The sequence below is a fragment of the Pelobates fuscus genome, chromosome 6, assembly GCF_036172605.1.
Source record: "Pelobates fuscus isolate aPelFus1 chromosome 6, aPelFus1.pri, whole genome shotgun sequence".
NCBI lineage: Eukaryota > Metazoa > Chordata > Amphibia > Anura > Pelobatidae > Pelobates > Pelobates fuscus.
The window spans coordinates 35,860,523-35,884,738 of NC_086322.1; the positions used below are offsets into that span (position 1 = coordinate 35,860,523).

Consider the following 24,216-nt stretch of genomic DNA (forward strand, 5'->3'; position numbering starts at 1 on the left):
TGCCAGCAATTGGTCCACCCAATGTGTATGTTCAGCCATGTTTAACGCCCATGTAGTAAATTAAATAATCCAGACTTGCAGAATAAAAATAGAGTTTAGCCTGTCAAACAGAATATCAGAATTTCCACTTTGGAGAAGGTCAGAGAGCAGGGATTTAGTGAGTAAAATCCATTAGAAGCATAGGTGACAGACAATGATGAACATTTGCCAGCCTATTGATCTTATGTGAAAATTGCACCCTTGAAATGCGAGGAATTGTTTTTTATGCATTGCTAATAAAATCAGCAATGTACATAATCAGCCGAGAAGGTTGCAAAGCATCGTGGAAATTGTGGTTTTGTAATTTAATTTCACAGCACTTTTTTTTTTTTTTTTTTTTTTAATTAACATGCAACCCTTTTATTTATTTCTTGCACTCCAATAACGAGACATTGTATGTGTACAAAATGTAACATTTAATCTCCCATTAGCAGGTCCAAAATCCAAACGTAATCAAAACAAGCATTCTCATCTACGGGCATAGATGGGAGAACTGTACCTAAAGAAACATGTCTAAGGACAAACAGAAAAAATGAATTTTCTTAGATCTAATACAGGATTCCAGTTGGCAAAGGTATAGTATACAAAATAATGTGAAAATATATCTTAAAGAAAGCAACAATATTGTATATGTAATGTTCAAACTCCCAGTTGTTGTCCAGCCTCTAGACGGATGACATCATAGGCATGACGTGATTCTGAAATTGACTTGGATGGTTTTACACAATTTGCAGCTGGCAAACGTTACTTAAAAGTCCCATGTGGATAGTGAGGGATACTAAAACATTACTTCTTCTTCTGGAGTTGCCTTGACAAAAAGTCAGTCTACAAAATGAGAAGAGAGACCACATGAAACATTTGGAATCTGTGCACTCTCACACAGACTAAATAACACTGTATAATCTAGCTAATCTCAGCAGGACTAAACTGCAAGGCAAGTGAAGGAAACAAATCATGACCCTCTCGCTGCCAAAAAGGTAAGCAGTAGAAAAGGGTTGATGAAAAATAAAAAAACGGGCTCAGAAAGCCTGGCACACACAACACAGACAGCCTTCTTACACACAAGCTTCATCACACACATGCACACACTAAACAAAACATATGAAGTCATAGAAACACACATGCACACTCACAACTCCTATTATGCACATACAGACACAAACAAAACTCCCAGCATTCTCATGGAGTGTCCCACATACACACCCAGACAAAACATTGACTTTAAATGCGTCGGTACAACTACAACTGCCTTCACATGCACAGAACTGTAACATGCACACACAGCTGGCAGCACATGCACACAACTGCCATCACACATGTACAGTACAATTGTGACGACACCGGCACAACTGCCATCACATGCATGACCCTCTCCAAGTTCCAATGACATTTAATAGAGGTAAAATATAAAAGAAGACACTCTAGAGGAGGAGAGTTTGGAATACGCAAGGGAGCAGCAGGCAGAGTTTTTTCCCAGGATAATGTTACGTCAAGCAAGCACCCCGATTCTTCTCCCGCAACTATCATCAAAGCAAAACACTAAGCCCTCAGAGCATACTATCCTAGCAACCTACTTTTCTACTCGACCCTTACCTTTTGTGTCACTATACCCTACTCCCTCTAACGTATAAGCTCGTTGAGTAGGTCCCTCAATCCCTCTGTTCCTGTACATCAAATTAGTCTGGTTTAAAATACAGGTTTCTTTGTTCACCCATTGTACTGCGCTATGGAATTTGTTGGCACTTTATAAATAATAGTTAGTTACTCAGTGTTATGTGTGTAGTGAATGCATGAAATGGTTACCCAATAGAGGGGGTATGGCTGATTACAGCATTGCAAGAGTTAATGTGGCTGTATTTAGCCAGAGGAATGAGCCATCTGTAGCATCACAGAAAAGGGGTTGTAAACGAAGGTCTATTTTATTGCATTGAGTGTAAACCAAATGATTTTACAACAGGCATCTAGTTCTAAAGTGGAGTGTTCTTTAATAATAGCGCCTTATCAGATAAGCTGTTGGAGAGAGCGTGAGAAACAACATGACACCTGCAAAGTATATTATAAATTCAATGAAGGTTAATTCACTTAAAGTTTGAGAAGTGATTTTAGATGTTGTTTTATTTTGGGGACATTATTGATGAAATATGTCATGTCTGGTCTAAAATTAATTATCTGGATTCATAGAGATACTATCACCTGGTTACCAAGACATTGGGAGTATCTGTACCCACATATGAAGCATTGTACATTTTCAACCAGGGCTAGAATACATTAATTGTCTCTCATAAAACTGGAATTCCTGAGGGGGGGGGGGGGGGGGGGGGAGGGAAACTAAATATGACTTCTGATGAAACCTAAAAACTTTGTAATCTATTTTCAGAGCCAAATCAAATTTACCAATATTACCATTTCCTTACCAAAACCTCTCTTGGAAAAAAAAATATTGGCATTTCTCAAGTACAGTGAGTATTAGTGTTTTTAGTCTAATTTAGTTAAGGTAACCTAGGATTCCTCATTTTTTTTTTTTTTAAATTGTCCTGGTGGTGGCAACATCTTTAGTAGAACAAGTATGGGTGGTGTTGAAAGACAGGTTTTTTTTAATTATTATTTTGGGTCTAGCACACACAAATAGTTTTTTTCTTTTAACCCTTTCACCTACTGAAGCATCTCACATGTATGCCTGGAATGGACTTGTACACAAGATGACAGATAGTATAACTCCTGGAACCTGCCCTGCAGCCGTTACATTAAAGAGTTCTCATACTACACTCTGTGTCCTCTGGCAGTATTCTACAATATGCCCCGGCGGCAACTACAGTTCCAGGTTAGTTAGTCTCTAAACTTCAGACTTCCAGTGTACTATATAAGCTAGTTATTCATATATGACCATACCAAGATGTTTTTAAGCATGGTTCTCCGGGGGTTCCTTAGATACGCACATTCCTCTCCTTCACACAGCTTTATTTCTTCTGAAACCTGCAGAGCAAAGAAAGAATGGTCCAATTGGGAAACACAAAAATGTCCTCGATATGGCCACAAAACTAAAGAGTTTTATTTTTTCAAAAAATATGCCTTTTCTAGTTTTTACAGGAAATCTGTGATACTTTAACTAGAGTTGCAATAAACCACCAGCCACCGATTTTGAAGGGTTTCACCCCCTCCCCAGGTGACCTTATTCCTTCTGGTCCTCTATTCTATTGCTAAAGCAGACTTTGCACCAAAACATATATTACACCATAACCACTACAGGGGACTGAAGTGATGGAAAAATGTGAATTGCCAAGGAAAATTTTGCCTAAAATATTATCAATCCTAAAATAAATGCTACCTAGATGCCAAAACTGAGGAATCCATTGTCAGATAGTGTAACCATGTAACAATATAATATTGATTTACCTCTGGGGAAGAGGCCATGTTTAACTCTCGTTTCCCGCCTGGATACCAGCCGTGGGACCAGTGCTGGGCATTTGAAAGGTGGCAACTGACTGCGAACAGGACCAGAAGCAGGAGGACTAGGTGACTGTGGCAGGCCATGGATGTCTTGATATTCTTCAAAGATTCTAAAATGTATCACTGTAAAATATAGTGAGCGCACAGTGCATTATTAATGAATAACATCAGAATAATTAGAAATATTAAAGCAGCCATTCCATTACAGGGGAAAGAAAAAACAAAATAGTGCTAATGGTCACTAACTCCCATGGTCTGTTTTGTTTTTAATTTTTTGTTATAGGGGTATTCACTAAGGTGAGAAATCAGGAATTCACTAGAGAAACATTACCGAGCAGGATTTGGGATTTTATTTCAATTAAACTATTTGGGGCAAATAAATATCCATTCTCTGGGGAATTTCCAATAATGTCTTGTTTAGTGAACAAATCTTTAAGTGTAGAAACCTACAGTAATACATGCTGATACCTCATATTTATCGGACTTTTTTCACTCCCTAAAAAGGAATAAAACAGATCCTTTAATGAGCTTTAACTTGGTAGAGGAGTGGATTTAATTCTGATTAAAGAGATCTGAATTCTTATTAGACATATTTGAACTTCTTTTTTGATTTCACTTTTATTGTTATTTTATGCAGTAAAATACAGACTTTGAGTGAACGTGTCAATAAGTCTATTTCAATGCCAAGCACAGGATTGTGTGTGGAAATGCAAAATAGTGAAACAACGTATTAAGTAATATTGATTTAATGTCTCATTGGTTTGTTCCAACAATCTCACTTAATTACTTGTCTGTCAAAAATACCACAATATGAAACTCATATGAAAGGCAGTTGTAAATAATTAGTAATAAGAGGAGACTGGACTGAGTACCTGCCTGTACCAGAAGCTATGAGTTTCTTTGTTGCCTGGGGTGTTCCGTTAAAGAACACAGAATATTTAAAAATTAGGCTTTATTGGATTTTTTTTCATGTATGTTATTTAACAGACACTCCAAGCAACGTGACTACTGCAGCTCGCTTGGTGCCGGCCCTGATTTAATGCGATAGCGTTTAGAAATATTTTGACACAAACCTGAGGCTCTACCTTGTTCCTGGAGCCTACCCATTACATGGTCAGAGTGATCATGCAGATTTAAATGGACATTCCAGTCCCCTAAAGCACTTCAGTTAATGAAGTGCTTTAAGAGTTAACTCTAAGTCTCACCGCCTTCGTTTTGTAAAAGCATATATTTCAGGAGAAATTGTCACTTTTATAAATACATTCCTCAGTCACTGTGATATGTAATTCAAAGCATTTCATACCTCCCAAGTGTCCCTATTTAGTCGGGACAGTCCCAAGTTTGGCCTATTTTCCTTTGTCTATTTTCTATCGTAATGTCCCTCTTTTGAAGAAACTTTGTATTCTTTGTGTGTCTGAATTTCAATCACAGCTTTACAGTACTAATACTCCACATTAAAGGAACACTATAGTCACGTAAACATCTTAAGTTAATGAGGCAGTTTTGGTGTAAATATCAGGTCCCTGCAGTCTCACTGCTCAATTCACTGCCATTTAGGAGTTAAATCACTTTTTTTCTGTTTACGCAGCCCTTGTCACACCTCCCCTGACTCTGACTGACAGAGCCTGCATGAAAAAAAAAACAACTGGTTTCACTTTCAATCAGATGTAATTTACCTTAAACAATTGTATCTCTTTCTCTGTAAATTGAACTTTAAACACATACAGGAGGCTCTTGCAGGGTATATCAATGAACATAGCAAGGGATAAGAAAATCTAAATTAAACAGAACTTTCAATAAAGGAAGGATAAACTTTAGATGACTCTTTACAGGAAGTGTTTAGGAAGGCTGTGCAAGTCACATGCAGGTAGGTGTGACTAGGGTTCATAAGCAAAGTGATTTAACTCCTAAATGACAGAGAACTGAGCAGTGAGACTGCAGGGACATGATCTATACACCAAAACTGCGTCATTAAGCTGAAGTTGTTTTGGTGAGTACAGTGTCCCTTTAATGTGTCTGTGAAATACAATAAATGTGTTTATAAATCATTCTGTGTAAATAAAATAGATTGTTCTGGTTTTAAATTAAATCTTTGTTACATAGATTGTTGTTAAGTCATAAAGTCACAAATTTCCCAAAAGAGCAGTGCCCCTGGAACAACTCTACTTACACCCATAAAACGAGAGTAATAGTCTTTTTCCAATTAAAATGTTGGGGTGCATGGCATCGATGTAAATGCTTCTCTATGACATGCATTGTTGGCAATAACACTGATTGTTGCACATGCATTTTGTGTCCTAATTCTTCTACTTGAGAAGCATCAAATTGGACACAAGTCATTAGAAATAATGATGTTGCAGTGAGGAGGAGATTCTCCTGAAATAAAGGTGGGCTCAAACAGCATTCTAAACACCAAAACCCCTACAGTCTAAATGCTGCCCCTGCAGGCTGTCAAATATATGCTTTGTGAGAATCAGCAATGTTTACTTTACATGTATAACCTATCACCGGCCTCCAGGGCAAACTTTCCTGAACTTCAGGGCAACCAGCAAAAGAACAAATGGCAAAGCTGTCAGGTGCTGGGGTGGCCAACTTCGGGACAAAGCAGTTTAACTCCTTATGGTGGGCCCTACTTTCTAAAGGTGGGGCCTACAACCCAATACCACCAGGAACACTCTAACTTAACACTAACTTAACCATTTCAAGGCAAAAATGGGGAGGGGGCAGTAATTGAGAAATACATACTAGGAACACAAATTATATACAATACTGTGCAAATGTTTTACGTAGACATGGGAAAATACGGTAAAATAAGAATGCTTTTAAAAATAGAAATGTTAATAGTTTATTTTTATGAGTTAACAAAAGTAAGAATTGAGAACAGAAGAAGAACCTATATTCAATCAATACATGGTGTGATCACCCTTTGTCTTTAATACAGGATCAATTATTCTAGGCACACTTGCACCCAGTTTTGTAAGGGACATAGCAGGTAGGTTGTGTCCGATAGTTTAAAATTTGCACTCCCATTTGCACTCCCACGCTCTAGCATCAGCATGCACTCCCACGCTCTAGCATCAGCATGCACTCCCACGCTCTAGCATCAGCATGCACTCCCAAAGAATGATGCAATTTTGGCATATAAGAGTGCCTCCAGTTTCTTAAAGGGACACTCTAGTGCCAGGAAAGCAAACAGTTTTCCTGGCACTGCAAGTACCCTCTCCCTCCCATCACCCATCCCATGTTGCTGAAGGGGTGAAAACCCCTTCAGTGACTTACCTGAGACCCCTGCCGATGTCCCTCGGTGGTTCGATCGTGCATGTACGGCCGCCGGCGGGGGAGACCTAATGCGCATGTGCGGCAACGCCGCGCGCGCATTAGACCTCTCCATAGGAAAGCATTGGAAATGCTTTCCTGTGGGGAATTGAGCGATGCTGGAGGTCCTGGAGTGTCCCTTTAACTTCACCTTTAGCAAACACAGCTTAGCCCAGCTCCAAAACAAGCACACCAGCAAGGTAGAATCCAAAAAGTGGCTTTATTAAAATAAAATATATAAACAGTCCTACGCGTTTCTTCCCTTATGGAACGTCCTCAGTGACTAAACAGTAAAACAGATTACACAATAAAATTATGAAATAAAATTAATCTGTATCCCTTTGTATTTGTAGTATAGATTGTATTTTGGGGGAACCTACTTGGAATACAATCTATACAATCTATCTTGAGAAAGCTGCTACTGGTTTCCACACCAGCTATGTATCTTTTGGTTGTGGGAACACAGTTTGTAAATACAGGTGATACTCGAAAAATTAGAATATCGTGCAAAAGTTCATTTATTTCAGTAATGCAACGTAAAAGGGGAAACTAATATATGAGAGAGACGCATTACATGCAAAGCAAGATAGTTCAAGCCGTGATTTGTCATTTGTGATTATGGCTTACAGCTCATGAAAACCCCAAATCCACAATCTCAGTAAATTTGAATATTACATGCAATCAATAAAACAAGGAGTGTACATAGAACAATATCGGACCTCTGAAAAGTATAAGCATGCATATGGACTCAGTACTTTGTTTGGGCCCCTTTTGCAGCAATTACTGCCTCAATGCGGCGTGGCATGGGAGCTATCAGCCTTTGGCACTGCTGAGGTGTTATGGAAGACCAGGATGCTTCAATAGCGGCCTTCAGCTCTTCTGCATTGTTCGGTCTCATGTCTCATCTTTCTCTTGGCAATGCCCCATAGATTCTCTATGGGGTTCAGGTCAGGCGAGTTTGCTGGCCAATCAAGCACAGTAATCCCATGGTCATTGAACCAGGCTTTGGTGCTTTTAGCAGTGTGGGCAGGTGCCAATTTTCCTGCTGGAAAATGAAGTCAGCATCCCCATAAAGCTCGTCTGCGGAAGGAAGCATGAAGTGCTCCAAAATCTCCTGGTAGACGGCTGCGTTGACCCTGGACTTAATGAAGCACAGTGGACCAAGACCAGCAGATGACTTGGCTCCCCAAATCAACACAGACTGTGGAAACTTCACACTGGACTTCAAGCATCTTGCAGTGTGTGCCTCTCCATTCTTCCTCCAGACTCTACCTTTTGAGGCTTTCCCTCCTTATGGAGGGTATCAATGATGGTTTTCTGCACAACTGTCAAGTCAGCAGTCTTCCCCATGATTGTGATTCCCACTGAACCAGACAGAGACCATTTAAAGGCTCAGAAACCCTTTGTGGGTGTTATGACTTACTTAGCTGATTAGAGTGGGACACTGTGAGCCTAGAATATTGCACCTTTTCACAATATTCTAATTTACTGAGATTGTGGATTTGGGGTTTTCACGAGCTGTAAGACATAATCATCGCACTTATGACAAATCACGGCTTGAACTATCTTGCTTTGCGTGTAATGCGTCTATCTCATATATTAGTTTCCCCTTTTACGTTGCATTACTTAAATAAATGAACTTTTGCACAATATTCAAATTTTTCGAGTATCACCTGTATATTTGTTTGCTACAGGTTGTGCCAAATATCTCAGAGAACTAACCACAGCTAAGTGTAAAGTACCAATGTTTAATTGGACCCAAAAGTTAGGCTCTAAAAATGAAAGTGGGTTACCTTACAGGGACACTCCACTGCTCAATTTGAAAATATAAATCATTATACAATCAATATATATTATATTGTGATTTATTTGAGTAGGGTTTTATCTAAAAACATTGTGCAAAAGCTGCAGATCTCTTGTCTGAAGTCTTTATAAGCCGTCCTCTTCTAACCCTGCCCAGACTTTCTTTGTCTTTCCAATCACAGATTTCCCATTGCAGCCAATGAAAATATGTCCAAGGCAGGTGATCTGAGCAATTGCTGCCTCTTGAGTTTAGCTCCACTGAGCTAAACAATCATGAATTAACAGGACCGGTTATCTGATTGACAGCTGGGGGGAGGAGGGTGTAACAATGTTATTTTCATAGGCATGCACATTTAATTAGGGTGTGCACCTGGGTGGAGGGGTCTTGGGGAGGCCATGTCAGAAATACAGCTTGCATCACTAGTGACATCACACAGAGAAGAGGCAGGCAGGTCCACAGAAAGGGTGTTAAACTGGTATAAATGCACACCAGGCTGACTTACCGCCTCTTGGCTGGCCCCACACAGAGCACTTCATACAGCGAGTGCTGCTATTGTACCCTCTGCATGTCCCTAGAGCCCATGCACAGTCCAAGTGCATCTAATTATGCACACAAAGGCAGTGATGGCTGGAGAAAGTTCCCCGGTGTCACCAGATGTGGGACACGAGGGAACAAACCTGTGATGATGAGTCAGGACCCCCAAAATAGTAACTGTCCAGCAGACATTAGGATGGTTGAATTATTTACCGATGTTATTTTTTCATTGTATACAAGATAGAAAACATAGAAACATAGAATGTGACGGCAGATAAGAACCATTCGGCCCATCTAGTCTGCCCAGTTTTCTAAATACTTTCATTAGTCCCTGGCCTTATCTTATAGTTAGGATAGCCTTATGCCTATCCCACGCATGCTTAAACTCCTTTACTGTGTTAACCTCTACCACTTCAGCTGGAAGGCTATTCCATGCATCCACTACCCTCTGAGTAAAGTAATACTTCCTGATATTTTTATTACTTTACTCAGAGGGTAGTGGATGCATGGAATAGCCTTCCAGCTGAAGTGGTAGAGGTTAACACAGTAAAGGAGTTTAAGCATGCGTGGGATAGGCATAAGGCTATCCTAACTATAAGATAAGGCCAGGGACTAATGAAAGTATTTAGAAAACTGGGCAGACTAGATGGGCCGAATGGTTCTTATCTGCCGTCACATTCTATGTTTCTATCTTGTATACAGATGAATGTCTGTTAAAATTTTGTGGGGGCAGGGGGGTGGAGGTGTAGGGTTGCTGTAAGTATTGTAGCTTTCTGTGTGTGATGTTTGTGGCTGTGAGTGTGTTTTGGCTGTTTGGGTAGCTGTGAGTGTTGTGTGTCTGGGTGAGTATAGGTGAGTACCGCAGTGCAGCAGAGACAAGATCTCTTGAAAAAAAAATGTTTAAAAAAGGGAAGTAGGTGGAAGTAATATGGAAGGTTAAAGATGTAGGGGCAAGGGAAGATGCAGATGGGAGTGATATTTAGAGAGGAAGGGATATGTGGAAGTGATTGGACAATTTGTAGGGAGGGAGGGATACTGGGTGTGAGATGTGTAGGTGGGAGAGAGGGAGGAATGGGTCAAAGAGCTAGAATTGTGGGGACTGCAGAAGGAATGGGTCAGAGTGATAAGAATATGGGGAGCGAGGGAGGAATTAATCAGAGTGATAGGAATATGGGGAGAGAGGAAGGAATGGGTCAGAGTGATAGGAATATGGGGAGAGAGGAAGGAATGGGTCAGAGTGATAGGAATATGGGGAGAGAGGAAGGAATGGGTCAGAGTGATAGGAATATGGGGAGAGAGGAAGGAATGGGTCAGAGTGATAGGAATATGGGGAGAGAGGAAGGAATGGGTCAGAGTGATAGGAATATGGGGAGGGAGGAAGGAATGGGTCAGAGTGATAGAAGTATGGGGAGAGAGGAAGGAATGGGTCAGAGTGATAGGAATATGGGGAGAGAGGGAGGAATGGGTCAGAGTGATAGGAATATGGGGAGAGAGGAAGGAATGGGTCAGAGTGATAGGAATATGGGGAGGGAGGAAGGAATAGGTCAGAGTGATTGGAATATGGGGAGGGAGGGAGGAAGGAATGGGTCAGAGTGATAGGAATATGGGGAGAGAGGAAGGAATGGGTCAGAGTGATAGGAATATGGGGAGAGAGGAAGGAATGGGTCAGAGTGATAGGAATATGGGGAGAGAGGAAGGAATGGGTCAGAGTGATAGGAATATGGGGAGAGAGGAAGGAATGGGTCAGAGTGATAGGAATATGGGGAGAGAGGAAGGAATGGGTCAGAGTGATAGGAATATGGGGAGGGAGGAAGGAATGGGTCAGAGTGATAGGAATATGGGGAGAGAGGAAGGAATGGGTCAGAGTGATAGGAATATGGGGAGAGAGGAAGGAATGGGTCAGAGTGATAGGAATATGGGGAGGGAGGAAGGAATGGGTCAGAGTGATAGAAGTATGGGGAGAGAGGAAGGAATGGGTCAGAGTGATAGGAATATGGGGAGAGAGGAAGGAATGGGTCAGAGTGATAGGAATATGGGGAGAGAGGAAGGAATGGGTCAGAGTGATAGGAATATGGGGAGAGAGGAAGGAATGGGTCAGAGTGATAGGAATATGGGGAGAGAGGAAGGAATGGGTCAGAGTGATAGGAATATGGGGAGAGAGGAAGGAATGGGTCAGAGTGATAGGAATATGGGGAGGGAGGAAGGAATGGGTTAGAGTGATAGGAATATGGGGAGAGAGGAAGGAATGGGTCAGAGTGATAGGAATATGGGGAGAGAGGAAGGAATGGGTCAGAGTGATAGGAATATGGGGAGGGAGGAAGGAATGGGTCAGAGTGATAGGAATATGGGGAGGGAGGAAGGAATAGGTCAGAGTGATTGGAATATGGGGAGGGAGGGAGGAAGGAATGGGTCAGAGTGATAGGAATATGGGGAGAGAGGAAGGAATGGGTCAGAGTGATAGGAATATGGGGAGAGAGGAAGGAATGGGTCAGAGTGATAGAAATATGGGGAGGGAGGAAGGAATGGGTCAGAGTGATAGGAATATGGGGAGAGAGGAAGGAATGGGTCAGAGTGATAGGAATATGGGGAGAGAGGAAGGAATGGGTCAGAGTGATAGGAATATGGGGAGAGAGGAAGGAATGGGTCAGAGTGATAGGAATATGGGGAGAGATGAAGGAATGGGTCAGAGTGATAGGAATATGGGGAGGGAGGAAGGAATGGGTCAGAGTGATTGGAATATGGGGAGGGAGGAAGGAATGGGTCAGAGTGATTGGAATATGGGGAGGGAGGAAGGAATGGGTCAGAGTGATAGGAATATGGGGAGAGAGGAAGGAATGGGTCAGAGTGATAGGAATATGGGGAGAGAGGAAGGAATGGGTCAGAGTGATAGGAATATGGGGAGAGAGGAAGGAATGGGTCAGAGTGATAGGAATATGGGGAGGGAGGAAGGAATGGGTCAGAGTGATAGGAATATGGGGAGAGAGGAAGGAATGGGTCAGAGTGATAGGAATATGGGGAGGGAGGAAGGAATGGGTCAGAGTGATAGGAATATGGGGAGAGAGGAAGGAATGGGTCAGAGTGATAGGAATATGGGGAGAGAGGAAGGAATGGGTCAGAGTGATAGGAATATGGGGAGAGAGGAAGGAATGGGTCAGAGTGATAGGAATATGGGGAGGGAGGAAGGAATGGGTCAGAGTGATAGGAATATGGGGAGAGAGGAAGGAATGGGTCAGAGTGATAGGAATATGGGGAGAGAGGAAGGAATGGGTCAGAGTGATAGGAATATGGGGAGGGAGGAAGGAATGGGTCAGAGTGATAGAAGTATGGGGAGAGAGGAAGGAATGGGTCAGAGTGATAGGAGTATGGGGAGAGAGGGAGGAATGGGTCAAAGAGCTAGAATTGTGGGGACTGCAGAAGGAATGGGTCAGAGTGATAAGAATATGGGGAGCGAGGGAGGAATTAATCAGAGTGATAGGAATATGGGGAGAGAGGAAGGAATGGGTCAGAGTGATAGGAATATGGGGAGAGAGGAAGGAATGGGTCAGAGTGATAGGAATATGGGGAGAGAGGAAGGAATGGGTCAGAGTGATAGGAATATGGGGAGGACGGAAGGAATGGGTCAGAGTGATAGGAATATGGGGAGAGAGGAAGGAATGGGTCAGAGTGATAGGAATATGGGGAGAGAGGAAGGAATGGGTCAGAGTGATAGGAATATGGGGAGGGAGGAAGGAATGGGTCAGAGTGATAGAAGTATGGGGATAGAGGAAGGAATGGGTCAGAGTGATAGGAATATGGGGAGGGAGGAAGGAATGGGTCAGAGTGATAGGAATATGGGGAGAGAGGAAGGAATGGGTCAGAGTGATAGGAATATGGGGAGAGAGGAAGGAATGGGTCAGAGTGATAGGAATATGGGGAGGGAGGAAGGAATGGGTCAGAGTGATAGGAATATGGGGAGAGAGGAAGGAATGGGTCAGAGTGATAGGAATATGGGTAGAGAGGAAGGAATGGGTCAGAGTGATAGGAATATGGGGAGGGAGGAAGGAATGGGTCAGAGTGATAGAAGTATGGGGAGCGAGGGAGGAATTAATCAGAGTGATAGGAATATGGGGAGAGAGGAAGGAATGGGTCAGAGTGATAGGAATATGGGGAGAGAGGAAGGAATGGGTCAGAGTGATAGGAATATGGGGAGGGAGGAAGGAATGGGTCAGAGTGATAGAAGTATGGGGATAGAGGAAGGAATGGGTCAGAGTGATAGGAATATGGGGAGGGAGGAAGGAATGGGTCAGAGTGATAGGAATATGGGGAGAGAGGAAGGAATGGGTCAGAGTGATAGGAATATGGGGAGAGAGGAAGGAATGGGTCAGAGTGATAGGAATATGGGGAGGGAGGAAGGAATGGGTCAGAGTGATAGGAATATGGGGAGAGAGGAAGGAATGGGTCAGAGTGATAGGAATATGGGGAGAGAGGAAGGAATGGGTCAGAGTGATAGGAATATGGGGAGGGAGGAAGGAATGGGTCAGAGTGATAGGAATATGGGGAGGGAGGAAGGAATGGGTCAGAGTGATTGGAATATGGGGAGGGAGGGAGGAAGGAATGGGTCAGAGTGATAGGAATATGGGGAGAGAGGAAGGAATGGGTCAGAGTGATAGGAATATGGGGAGAGAGGAAGGAATGGGTCAGAGTGATAGGAATATGGGGAGAGAGGAAGGAATGGGTCAGAGTGATAGGAATATGGGGAGAGAGGAAGGAATGGGTCAGAGTGATAGGAATATGGGGAGGGAGGAAGGAATGGGTCAGAGTGATAGGAATATGGGGAGAGAGGAAGGAATGGGTCAGAGTGATAGGAATATGGGGAGGGAGGAAGGAATGGGTCAGAGTGATAGGAATATGGGGAGAGAGGAAGGAATGGGTCAGAGTGATAGGAATATGGGGAGAGAGGAAGGAATGGGTCAGAGTGATAGGAATATGGGGAGGGAGGAAGGAATGGGTCAGAGTGATAGAAGTATGGGGAGAGAGGAAGGAATGGGTCAGAGTGATAGGAGTATGGGGAGAGAGGGAGGAATGGGTCAAAGAGCTAGAATTGTGGGGACTGCAGAAGGAATGGGTCAGAGTGATAAGAATATGGGGAGCGAGGGAGGAATTAATCAGAGTGATAGGAATATGGGGAGAGAGGAAGGAATGGGTCAGAGTGATAGGAATATGGGGAGAGAGGAAGGAATGGGTCAGAGTGATAGGAATATGGGGAGAGAGGAAGGAATGGGTCAGAGTGATAGGAATATGGGGAGGGAGAAAGGAATGGGTCAGAGTGATAGGAATATGGGGAGAGAGGAAGGAATGGGTCAGAGTGATAGGAATATGGGGAGGGAGGAAGGAATGGGTCAGAGTGATAGAAGTATGGGGATAGAGGAAGGAATGGGTCAGAGTGATAGGAATATGGGGAGGGAGGAAGGAATGGGTCAGAGTGATAGGAATATGGGGAGAGAGGAAGGAATGGGTCAGAGTGATAGGAATATGGGGAGAGAGGAAGGAATGGGTCAGAGTGATAGGAATATGGGGAGGGAGGAAGGAATGGGTCAGAGTGATAGGAATATGGGGAGAGAGGAAGGAATGGGTCAGAGTGATAGGAATATGGGGAGAGAGGAAGGAATGGGTCAGAGTGATAGGAATATGGGGAGGGAGGAAGGAATGGGTCAGAGTGATAGAAGTATGGGGAGCGAGGGAGGAATTAATCAGAGTGATAGGAATATGGGGAGAGAGGAAGGAATGGGTCAGAGTGATAGGAATATGGGGAGAGAGGAAGGAATGGGTCAGAGTGATAGGAATATGGGGAGGGAGGAAGGAATGGGTCAGAGTGATAGAAGTATGGGGATAGAGGAAGGAATGGGTCAGAGTGATAGGAATATGGGGAGGGAGGAAGGAATGGGTCAGAGTGATAGGAATATGGGGAGAGAGGAAGGAATGGGTCAGAGTGATAGGAATATGGGGAGAGAGGAAGGAATGGGTCAGAGTGATAGGAATATGGGGAGGGAGGAAGGAATGGGTCAGAGTGATAGGAATATGGGGAGAGAGGAAGGAATGGGTCAGAGTGATAGGAATATGGGGAGAGAGGAAGGAATGGGTCAGAGTGATAGGAATATGGGGAGGGAGGAAGGAATGGGTCAGAGTGATAGGAATATGGGGAGGGAGGAAGGAATGGGTCAGAGTGATTGGAATATGGGGAGGGAGGGAGGAAGGAATGGGTCAGAGTGATAGGAATATGGGGAGAGAGGAAGGAATGGGTCAGAGTGATAGGAATATGGGGAGAGAGGAAGGAATGGGTCAGAGTGATAGGCATATGGGGAGGGAGGAAGGAATGGGTCAGAGTGATAGGAATATGGGGAGAGAGGAAGGAATGGGTCAGAGTGATAGGAATATGGGGAGAGAGGAAGGAATGGGTCAGAGTGATAGGAATATGGGGAGAGAGGAAGGAATGGGTCAGAGTGATAGGAATATGGGGAGAGAGGAAGGAATGGGTCAGAGTGATAGGAATATGGGGAGGGAGGAAGGAATGGGTCAGAGTGATTGGAATATGGGGAGGGAGGAAGGAATGGGTCAAAGTGATTGGAATATGGGGAGGGAGGGAGGAAGGAATGGGTCAGAGTGATAGGAATATGGGGAGGAAGGAAGAAATGGGTCAGAGTGATAGGAATATGGGGAGAGAGGGAGGAATGGGTCAGAGTGATAGGAGTATGGGGAGAGAGGGAGGAATGGGTCAAAGAGCTAGAATTGTGGGGACTGCAGAAGGAATGGGTCAGAGTGATAGAAGTATGGGGAGCGAGGGAGGAATTAATCAGAGTGATAGGAATATGGGGAGAGAGGAAGGAATGGGTCAGAGTGATAGGAATATGATATGGGGAGAGAGGAAGGAATGGGTCAGAGTGATAGGAATATGGGGAGAGAGGAAGAAATGGGTCAGAGTGATTGGAATATGGGGAGGGAGGAAGGAATGGGTCAGAGTGATTGGAATATGGGGAGGGAGGGAGGAAGGAATGGGTCAGAGTGATAGGAATATGGGGAGGAAGGAAGAAATGGGTCAGAGTGATAGGAATATGCGGAGGGGGGAGTGATCGGACAGAGTGATAGAAGTATGAGGAGAGCGGAAGGAATGGGTCAGAGTGATAAAAGTATGGGGAGAGAGGGAGTGATCGGTAAGAGTGATAAAAGTATGGGGAGAGATGGAGGAATGGGTCAGAGTGATAAAAGTATGGGGGAGAGAAGCACAGATGGGTCAATGTGATAGAAGCATGGGGAGAGAGGGAGTCAGAAAAGAATAGGCAAAAGTGATGGGGGTGGGTGGAAGTGATAAGAGGATGAGGTGAGAATGAGGGATAAGTGGGAGAGTAAGGGAAAAGAGGGATTTAGACAGCGTGGGAACACTCTGGAACGATTCTACCTGCAGTGTTCTAATTGTTTGTCTGGGTGGCCGTTGTTCGCACGAACGACCACGAGATGGCAGACATCTTGTTTCTGTGAACGCAGGCAGCGGTGTTTGGTCGTCGAGTTCATGGAACTGTTTTCGGACATTGAATCTCCCGAACACTGCTGGACTTCCAGGATCGCCTGCGTTTGATTTTACACCACATAGAAGGGCGCTGTTTCTTGGAATCGTTCCCACGAACAAGGTGAAGCTCCAGGGTTAGAACATTGACTATGTTCGGTAGTTTGTTCGGTTTTTAAACCGAACTAGACCAACCACAAGCCCTGATTCTCTGGAACTGTTTTGGGCATGGGACCATAGTTGTGGTCAGTAAAATTATGACTTCCAGGAAATTCCTGAACCCCTGAACCAATCTAGGTGATTTTTGGATATGTTGGTCGTGCAGATCAGGGCTATCAGGGGATGTAACTTTTGTGGGGGTTTTGTGTGTTTAAATGTATTTTGGGGTTTTATAAAAATGTATGTTTTCTGTGCCTGGCGATAATTGAGTTTAAACAAAACAAAACTCAAAGAGTTGGTGTTTAGGCACTTCACAATTATTAGTAGGGTGTGTATGACTATAGGTGTTCCCAATCACCTTAGAAATATATGAAACAGTACTGGTAATATTAATACTACCACACGTCTACATGTGACACTTATAGAGCGTAAAAATACTTCCCAACAATCGTGTCTTGAAGTTAGGAACAGCTTCCTCTATTAAAATCTATGAGAAAGAAATTAAACAATACATAGTGAAGCCTGTACAGTAAGATAAAAACCAAAAAGGTATAGAATGTACCAGTGGCGTACACACAACCCATGGGGCCCCGGTGCGAAAACTGATCTGTGGGCCCCAACCCCCCGCTTACTCTGCGCGGGCTGCGACCCGTGCGACCGCGGTATGTACGCCAGTGCATGCATAAACACATACACTTAAAGGACCACTACAGACACCCAGATCAAATCAGCTCAATGAAGTGGTCTGGGTGCCAGGTCTCTCTAGTTTTAACCCTGCAGCTGAAAACAGCAGTTTCAGAGAAACTGCTATGTTTCACTGAGGGTTAATCCATCTCTAGTGGCTGTCTCATTGACAGCCGCTAGAGGATTTTCTGCGATTCTCACTGTGAAAATCACAGTGAGAAGACGCTGAACGTCCATAGGAAAGCATTGAGTAATGCTTTCCTATATGGGCGGTTTGAATGCGCGCGTGGCTCTTGCCACGCATGTGCATTCGGAGCTGAGAGGCGGATCGGGACGGAGAGATCCCCAGCGCCAAGGGAGCCCGGCGCTGGAGAAAGGTAAGTGCTTTAGACACACACACACACACTCTCATGAACAGACGCACACATTTACTGACAGACACACACTCAGTGACAGACGCACACAAACATACTCAGTAACAGACACACACACTAACACTAACACACTCTAAAACTAACACACTCACTAACACAATCACTCACACTAACACACTCACTAACACACACTCACTAACTCACACTCACACACTCACTCACTAACACACTCACTCACTAACACACACACAAACTAACACACACACTAACACACTCACTAACACTAACACACTCACTAACACACTCACTAACACAATCACTCACACACTCACTAACACAATCACTCACACTAACACACTCACACTAACACACTCACACTCACACACTCACTAACACACTCTCTCACTAACACACACTAACACACTCACTAACACACTCACTAACACTAACACACTCACATTAACACACTCACTAACACACACACTCACTCACTAACACTCACACACTCACTAACACACTCACATTAACACACTCACTAACACACTCACTAACACTAACACACTCACTAACACTAACACACTCACTAACACACTCACTAACACTAACACTAACACTAACACACTCACATTAACACTAACACACTCACTAACACACACACACTAACACAAACTAACACTAACACACTCACTAACACTAACACACTCACATTAACACACTCACTAACACACACACTCACTCACTCACTAACACTCACACACACTAACACTCACATTAACACACTCACTAACACTAACACACTCACTAACACACTAACACACTCACTCACATTCTCACTAACACTCACTAACACACTCACTAACACACTCACTAACACTAACACACTCACATTAACACACTCACTAACACTCTCACTAACACTCACTAACACTCTCACTAACACTCTCACTAACACTCTCACTAACACACTCACTCACTACCACTCTCACTAACACACTCACTAACACTAACACACACACACACTCACTAACACTAACACACTCACTAACACACACTCACACACACTCACTAACACACTCACTAAACACACACACACGTTTTTTCTGTTCTTTTTTTTTTATTTAATCCCCCCAGCCTCCTTTTACCTGTGTGAGAGCTGGGGGGATTCCCTGGGGTCCAGTGGTGTTGCTGGTCACCCGACTGGCGGGCGCGCGAGGGAGCACTGTCCCCTGGGTGCTCCCTCTTCAGCTCCCTCGGGCGCCGCGTACTGATGCCGGAGCCGGAAGATGACGTCATCTTCCGGCTCCGGTTTCAGTGCGGTGCGCGAGGGAGCTGAAGAGGGAGCACCCAGGGGACAGTGCTCCCTCGCGCGCCCGCCAGCCGGGTGACAGCAGGGCCAGCCTCGGGGGGCCCGGAGGTGGCCAGCTCCTGGGCCCCCCAGCAGAAGAGGCTGGCCCTGTGGGTACATACCGGGTCGCAGGGGCGGCCGGGCCCCCTGGTGGGCCGGGCCCGGTCGCAGCCGCGACCCCTGCGACCCTGGTATGTACGCCACTGGAATGTACACTCACAAGCATGGAGCCGTGATAGGCTCTATATAATCAGCATTGGGGTGCCAATAACTGGCTACGAAGGAATTCCAAGCTGGATCCACAGCAGGTACAAAGTTATTTATTGATATTAATATAATATATAAAAAAGGAGATGTATATGTAAGTATTTTTACTCTCTATAAGTGTCACATTGGGTGATGTAGACGTGTGGTAGTATTTATATTACCGGTACGGTTTCAGATAATTGAGTTTAGTACAGTTCCTAAACCAATTATCTCTCATGCACAAAGGAATGATTATCTCATTTTGTATGGGAGTGTCCTGGACCTGAGAGCTAATGTAATCATGTGTATGTCTTTACTGTAGTCTACTCTCTGGTCCAGGGGGGAGTGCCCCTTGCAGGGGGACCTGCATATAAGGCCAATTGTGGCTGCCACTAAATGAGTTCCAATTTACCCTCCACACAGCCTCGTCTCGGGCTTGTAGGGGGAAGCTATACCAGCTATAATCCCTGCTCTTGGGATTGTTCTTTGCATTGCTATAATCACTAGCTCTTGTAAGAGCTACACAGCTATACCTGCTCTACTCTCTTGGAGGAGAACTCTTCTCACTGGGAGCTGGATCCAGAAGTTTGGCGAGACCCCAGCCCAGCTGCAGCGGCTAAGGGGCTACGGTGCTTATAGTGTCTGGTGTGGTGCTTATGTTACTCGGCGACAGCTAGGAATCAGCGAATGGCAGGGGCACCCAGTCAGGGTGCCAGGCGGTCCGTCACAGTTTGCATTTCTGTCTGTGTTTCTGGTGTGTACATGTGTGTGTGCCAGCGAGACCCCTGGTCTAGATGCCATGTACAGCAATGAATCTGACAGCCAGAGAACCTACAAGCTCTGATTTAACTATTATTATTGCAGGTTCCTAGAGGCACTCTCTGTCTTCTGAAAGGGCATGTTACACTTCGAAAATGTCTACATAATATTAGGGGATATTTATCAAGTGGACTAAAATACTAAATGTGGTGAAATAACCATGAAAACCAGAGGAACCAGCATCAGTCCACATTTTTTGCAATACTTTTTAGTACAGAACACTTTGATGACTGCCACCACAAAGAATGAGTATGGTCACAATCAGTTTAAAGCCCTTCACACCAGTGTCAGCAGTCACAATGTAGATTTTATAGCATAGATCTGTTAGGTGAGTGTGTGTGGGGGATGGCATGGCCAGGCACAGAGCAAGCCCACAGGCCCACGTGCTACCCCTATGATGTAGAAAATCTCTCCCTGCAACTGTGACTCTGGACAGGATCATTATTTGCTGTGATGTATTTGAACTCCTAGTAGGAGAACATCTAAGAAGAAATTTATTTAAATTGGTTTGGCAACAATCACATTACCATTCATAGTCATACATAATATATAATTGAAGTGTGTTTGGGTTTTGGTGAATGTGAAACATGCCAGTGCCATATATAATAATCAATATTTCACATCAATCCTGTTTCTCAAAGCCCATTACTCTGGTTTTCAGCCCCCCTCACCCCAAATACCCTGGGGTTAAAATCCTTTACAAGCCATTATGTAAAAACAAGATGAAATACTTAGCAACATATGGTTCTATGCTACTGGAACAATTCTCTTATGAGATGAAGCACTAATTGATATGGAGGGGAGGAAAAAGCTTTAATCATCAATTACAACTCTTTGCTCCACACCCAAGATATACATACGTCCGCTGTATTCCAACAGATCGAGTGGATCAAGACAGAGAGATCTATTATACTTGGAGAAACCAACATTATCCCAAAATAAGAATTATTCCTAATGTTACATCAGAGCTCCTGGCATCCACAGAATGAAGAGGCCATCACGCTAGCATCGCCCAGACACAATAAGAGAATCGAGCCATATTAGCCTCAACCAACCACTTCTTTATCTAAATAAGAACTGGCACCCTGAGCTGAGCCGTGATACAGGAGGACCTTAGTGGCTAAGATAGGAACAGGTGCTCTATAGACCATGTTCCATTTTTATTCATGTATTTTCAGTGGATTTCGATGCATCTTCTCTGCCAAGGCTGTGGAGAGGTGCTCTTTTTATTTATAAATTCCTTGGCACGTTAGCATGGTCTCACATCGTCCTCACCATGACTACTTCTTTTTACGCCTGGAAAGGGTTTGTCAGTCTTAGTTGATCTATAACACAAAAGGTTTGCAGACACTTTCGGAGAAACTCTGGAGTTTCTCTTGGATTTTTCCCTTGGCTACGCAGAACACAGAAGATCTTACCTACTTTAACATTTAAAGCCAGTGTACTGTTCTCATTTTCTGCACTTATGTTTTAAGCTTGTACAATTAAACACAAAAACAATCAACACATAAAATACGGCCCTGCACTCAAACTCCCACTATTCCTGGGCAGCAGCAATGACTAAAGTACAGATCATCCACAATTCACAGAATAAAAACCAAAGAAGTAAAAGTTACTTGCACACTATCCCAAATCCCTGTGCATATTTAGATAACCAAAGGTTAGTATCACTCCAATGGCCATTAAAATGTAAGCCCACCTGCCAATAAAATTACTTTTAAAGATACTCTATAGAGCAATTGGTATATTGTGTTTCATTATCTTGTTTCATGGACAGGTTTCAAAACGGATAAATCTGGATAACGGTGGCATTCAGTTGCTACAGAATATGACAATGTTTTTCTGTTTTAGTTGCCTTGTCAACCCTGGCAGACATACAGATAATACCCAAGAGTTGGCATTTTTGCATGCAAACAGTAGAATGATAGAAAAAAAAACAAAAAAAAAACAGAAAACTAAGAATTGATTGAACCTCAGAATGTATTTCAGAACGAAGGCCGAAGCAGCCAAACTGAGAACAAAATTGACTTGTAGAATTTTTCATCTAATACGCCGTATTGACCTAAATTAGGAAATTCACTTTGAATTCCCAGCTACAGTCACTTTAGAAATAACACGGATATAATAGATGGTGCACAGAATAACGGTATCACCAAAGTGGTATTTACTGGTACAGATACGGAATGAAAGAATGATCGAGAAAAGAGCTGAGTTAGAAATAAAATAAAACGCAGAGCTAAACTTAAAAAAAATAATAAAAAAAAGCAGTAGCCATTTTGTCCAAAATAATTGTTGTTTTCTATGATATATAGTCTGCAAAGCTCCGCAGCAGCATTGCAATGGCTTCTTAGTGAATGCAATGCTTAACTTTTAGACTTGAGTCCGTAACTTTTTAAAAGCTTTGACTTTGAACATTCCCACATAAAAAGACGTAGAAATGACTTCGCATGAAACAGATATAGCAGCCCATTTTCTCCTATTAACCCTAACCCTATTTTTACTGAACAGAACCATGTTTTCCACACTAGTAGATATACTTTATATAGTAACATACACTAGAAGTTAACCGGCATTATTTTCATCTGGTATTTAAAAAAAAAATAAAGATAAAATGTAAAGATGTATTCTTGTTAATCATTTCATTTCCTTGAAATGTCAATCTTTTAAGAAATACATTTATACGGGAAGTAACAAAATCCATTGACAACGATTGATATTTTTTTTCAATCAGTGAAGAACTGTTTTAATCATATTTGCAGATCTAAGATTTGCTAATAAGGGGTTTAGATATCCACCTGCGTCTTATGCAAAAGGTGTTTGACAGTGAGAGAATGTAATCCTTTTTGCAAATGCCGGGATTAGCCAGAAGTGAACTACTTGTGATTTCCCCTGAATGAGAAAGTAATTAAGGAGAAGCAGGCACGGGACTAGTAACTATATGGATGCAACAGCTGTGTAACCCTTTGCGTACCAAATGTTTTTAACCAATTCCAGAAAAAAATAAAAAACATGCAATCAATTTGAAGAATATGAGAAAACAGCATTTTTTTCTATCATATTAAGAAAATATTAATTATGTCTGAAAAGGAAATAAAGGATGCATATCTATCTATCCATCTATCTACAAAAATATAAATGGATAAAATAGATAAATGTGAATAAAACATGAATTGAAATAAAAAAAATCAAATATAGAATATATTTTTTTTTACAAGGAATCACAATAATATAAAATACATATTTTTGTCTACTGCTAAGCTATTGGCCTTTTCCCCCCAATTTAATATTAATTTAGCAAATAGTTAATCAGCTTTTAAAAGAGGTCATACATGCAGAAAATGACAACAGGTTGTGGAGTTTAGCAAGGTTCCATGATCAATTATACGGCATTGGAGCTGCTACGTACCTTACAGATGTCTGTTTAGCTCCAGAAGACTTCACTGATTAATGTGCACTTGCCCTGGGTTTTTATACCTTCGCTGTGCTCGGTTGAATATAATTTCCCTTTCTCTGGGACTGCCTGCTGCTGACGTCCAGTGCTTGCTCTTTGATTAGTAAGACACATAGGTCTATGTTAACCCCCCTGCCATCAGGTGAGGCTTCGATGAGACAATGCCTATAAGGTGTCTCAGGTGCTCTTATACTCAATAAGCTGACAACATAAATCAAAATTTGTTGACGTTTTTTATTTTTATTTTTTTATATTTAATTCCTTTTCAATCAGCTTGTAGTATTTGCAGAAATGCCAAGTTTTGGGGATAGTCTAGCAATGAATCTAATGCTATCTAAAATAGATCAGGCATGGAGATTAGAATTTATACATCATCTAAAATGTACCACTACACAATTATTCAACTGTTAAAACATAAGAACTTTTTTACAACACATTATCTGTTTTGTCATTTATGAGTCA

The 24,216-nt window shown here is 42.8% G+C and overlaps 1 protein-coding gene across 1 annotated transcript; it reads right to left on the bottom strand.

The window, feature by feature from the left end:
- Nucleotides 1-470: 470 nt before the first annotated feature.
- On the bottom strand, nucleotides 471-23,751 carry LOC134615315 (progonadoliberin-2). The gene is made up of 4 exons (XM_063459810.1): nucleotides 23,710-23,751; nucleotides 3,433-3,609; nucleotides 2,929-3,012; nucleotides 471-864 (listed from the first exon to the last, which is right to left on the bottom strand). Exons 2-4 carry the CDS (start codon nucleotides 3,568-3,570, stop codon nucleotides 826-828), a joined length of 261 nt encoding a protein of 86 aa, XP_063315880.1. The 5' UTR covers nucleotides 3,571-3,609; nucleotides 23,710-23,751; the 3' UTR covers nucleotides 471-825.
- Nucleotides 23,752-24,216: the final 465 nt, after the last annotated feature.

Bases quoted from the DNA above. Each gene is read 5' to 3' on its own strand.
- LOC134615315 (XM_063459810.1), bottom strand. From the start codon at position 3,570: ATGGCCTGCCACAGTCACCTAGTCCTCCTGCTTCTGGTCCTGTTCGCA. The intron at 3,013-3,432 runs GTAAATCAATAT...TTTGCTCTGCAG, and splicing joins ACATGGCCTCTTCCCCAGAG to GTTTCAGAAGAAATAAAGCT. The intron at 865-2,928 runs GTATGGTCATAT...CTCATTTTGTAG, and splicing joins CCATGCTTAAAAACATCTTG to ACTGACTTTTTGTCAAGGCA.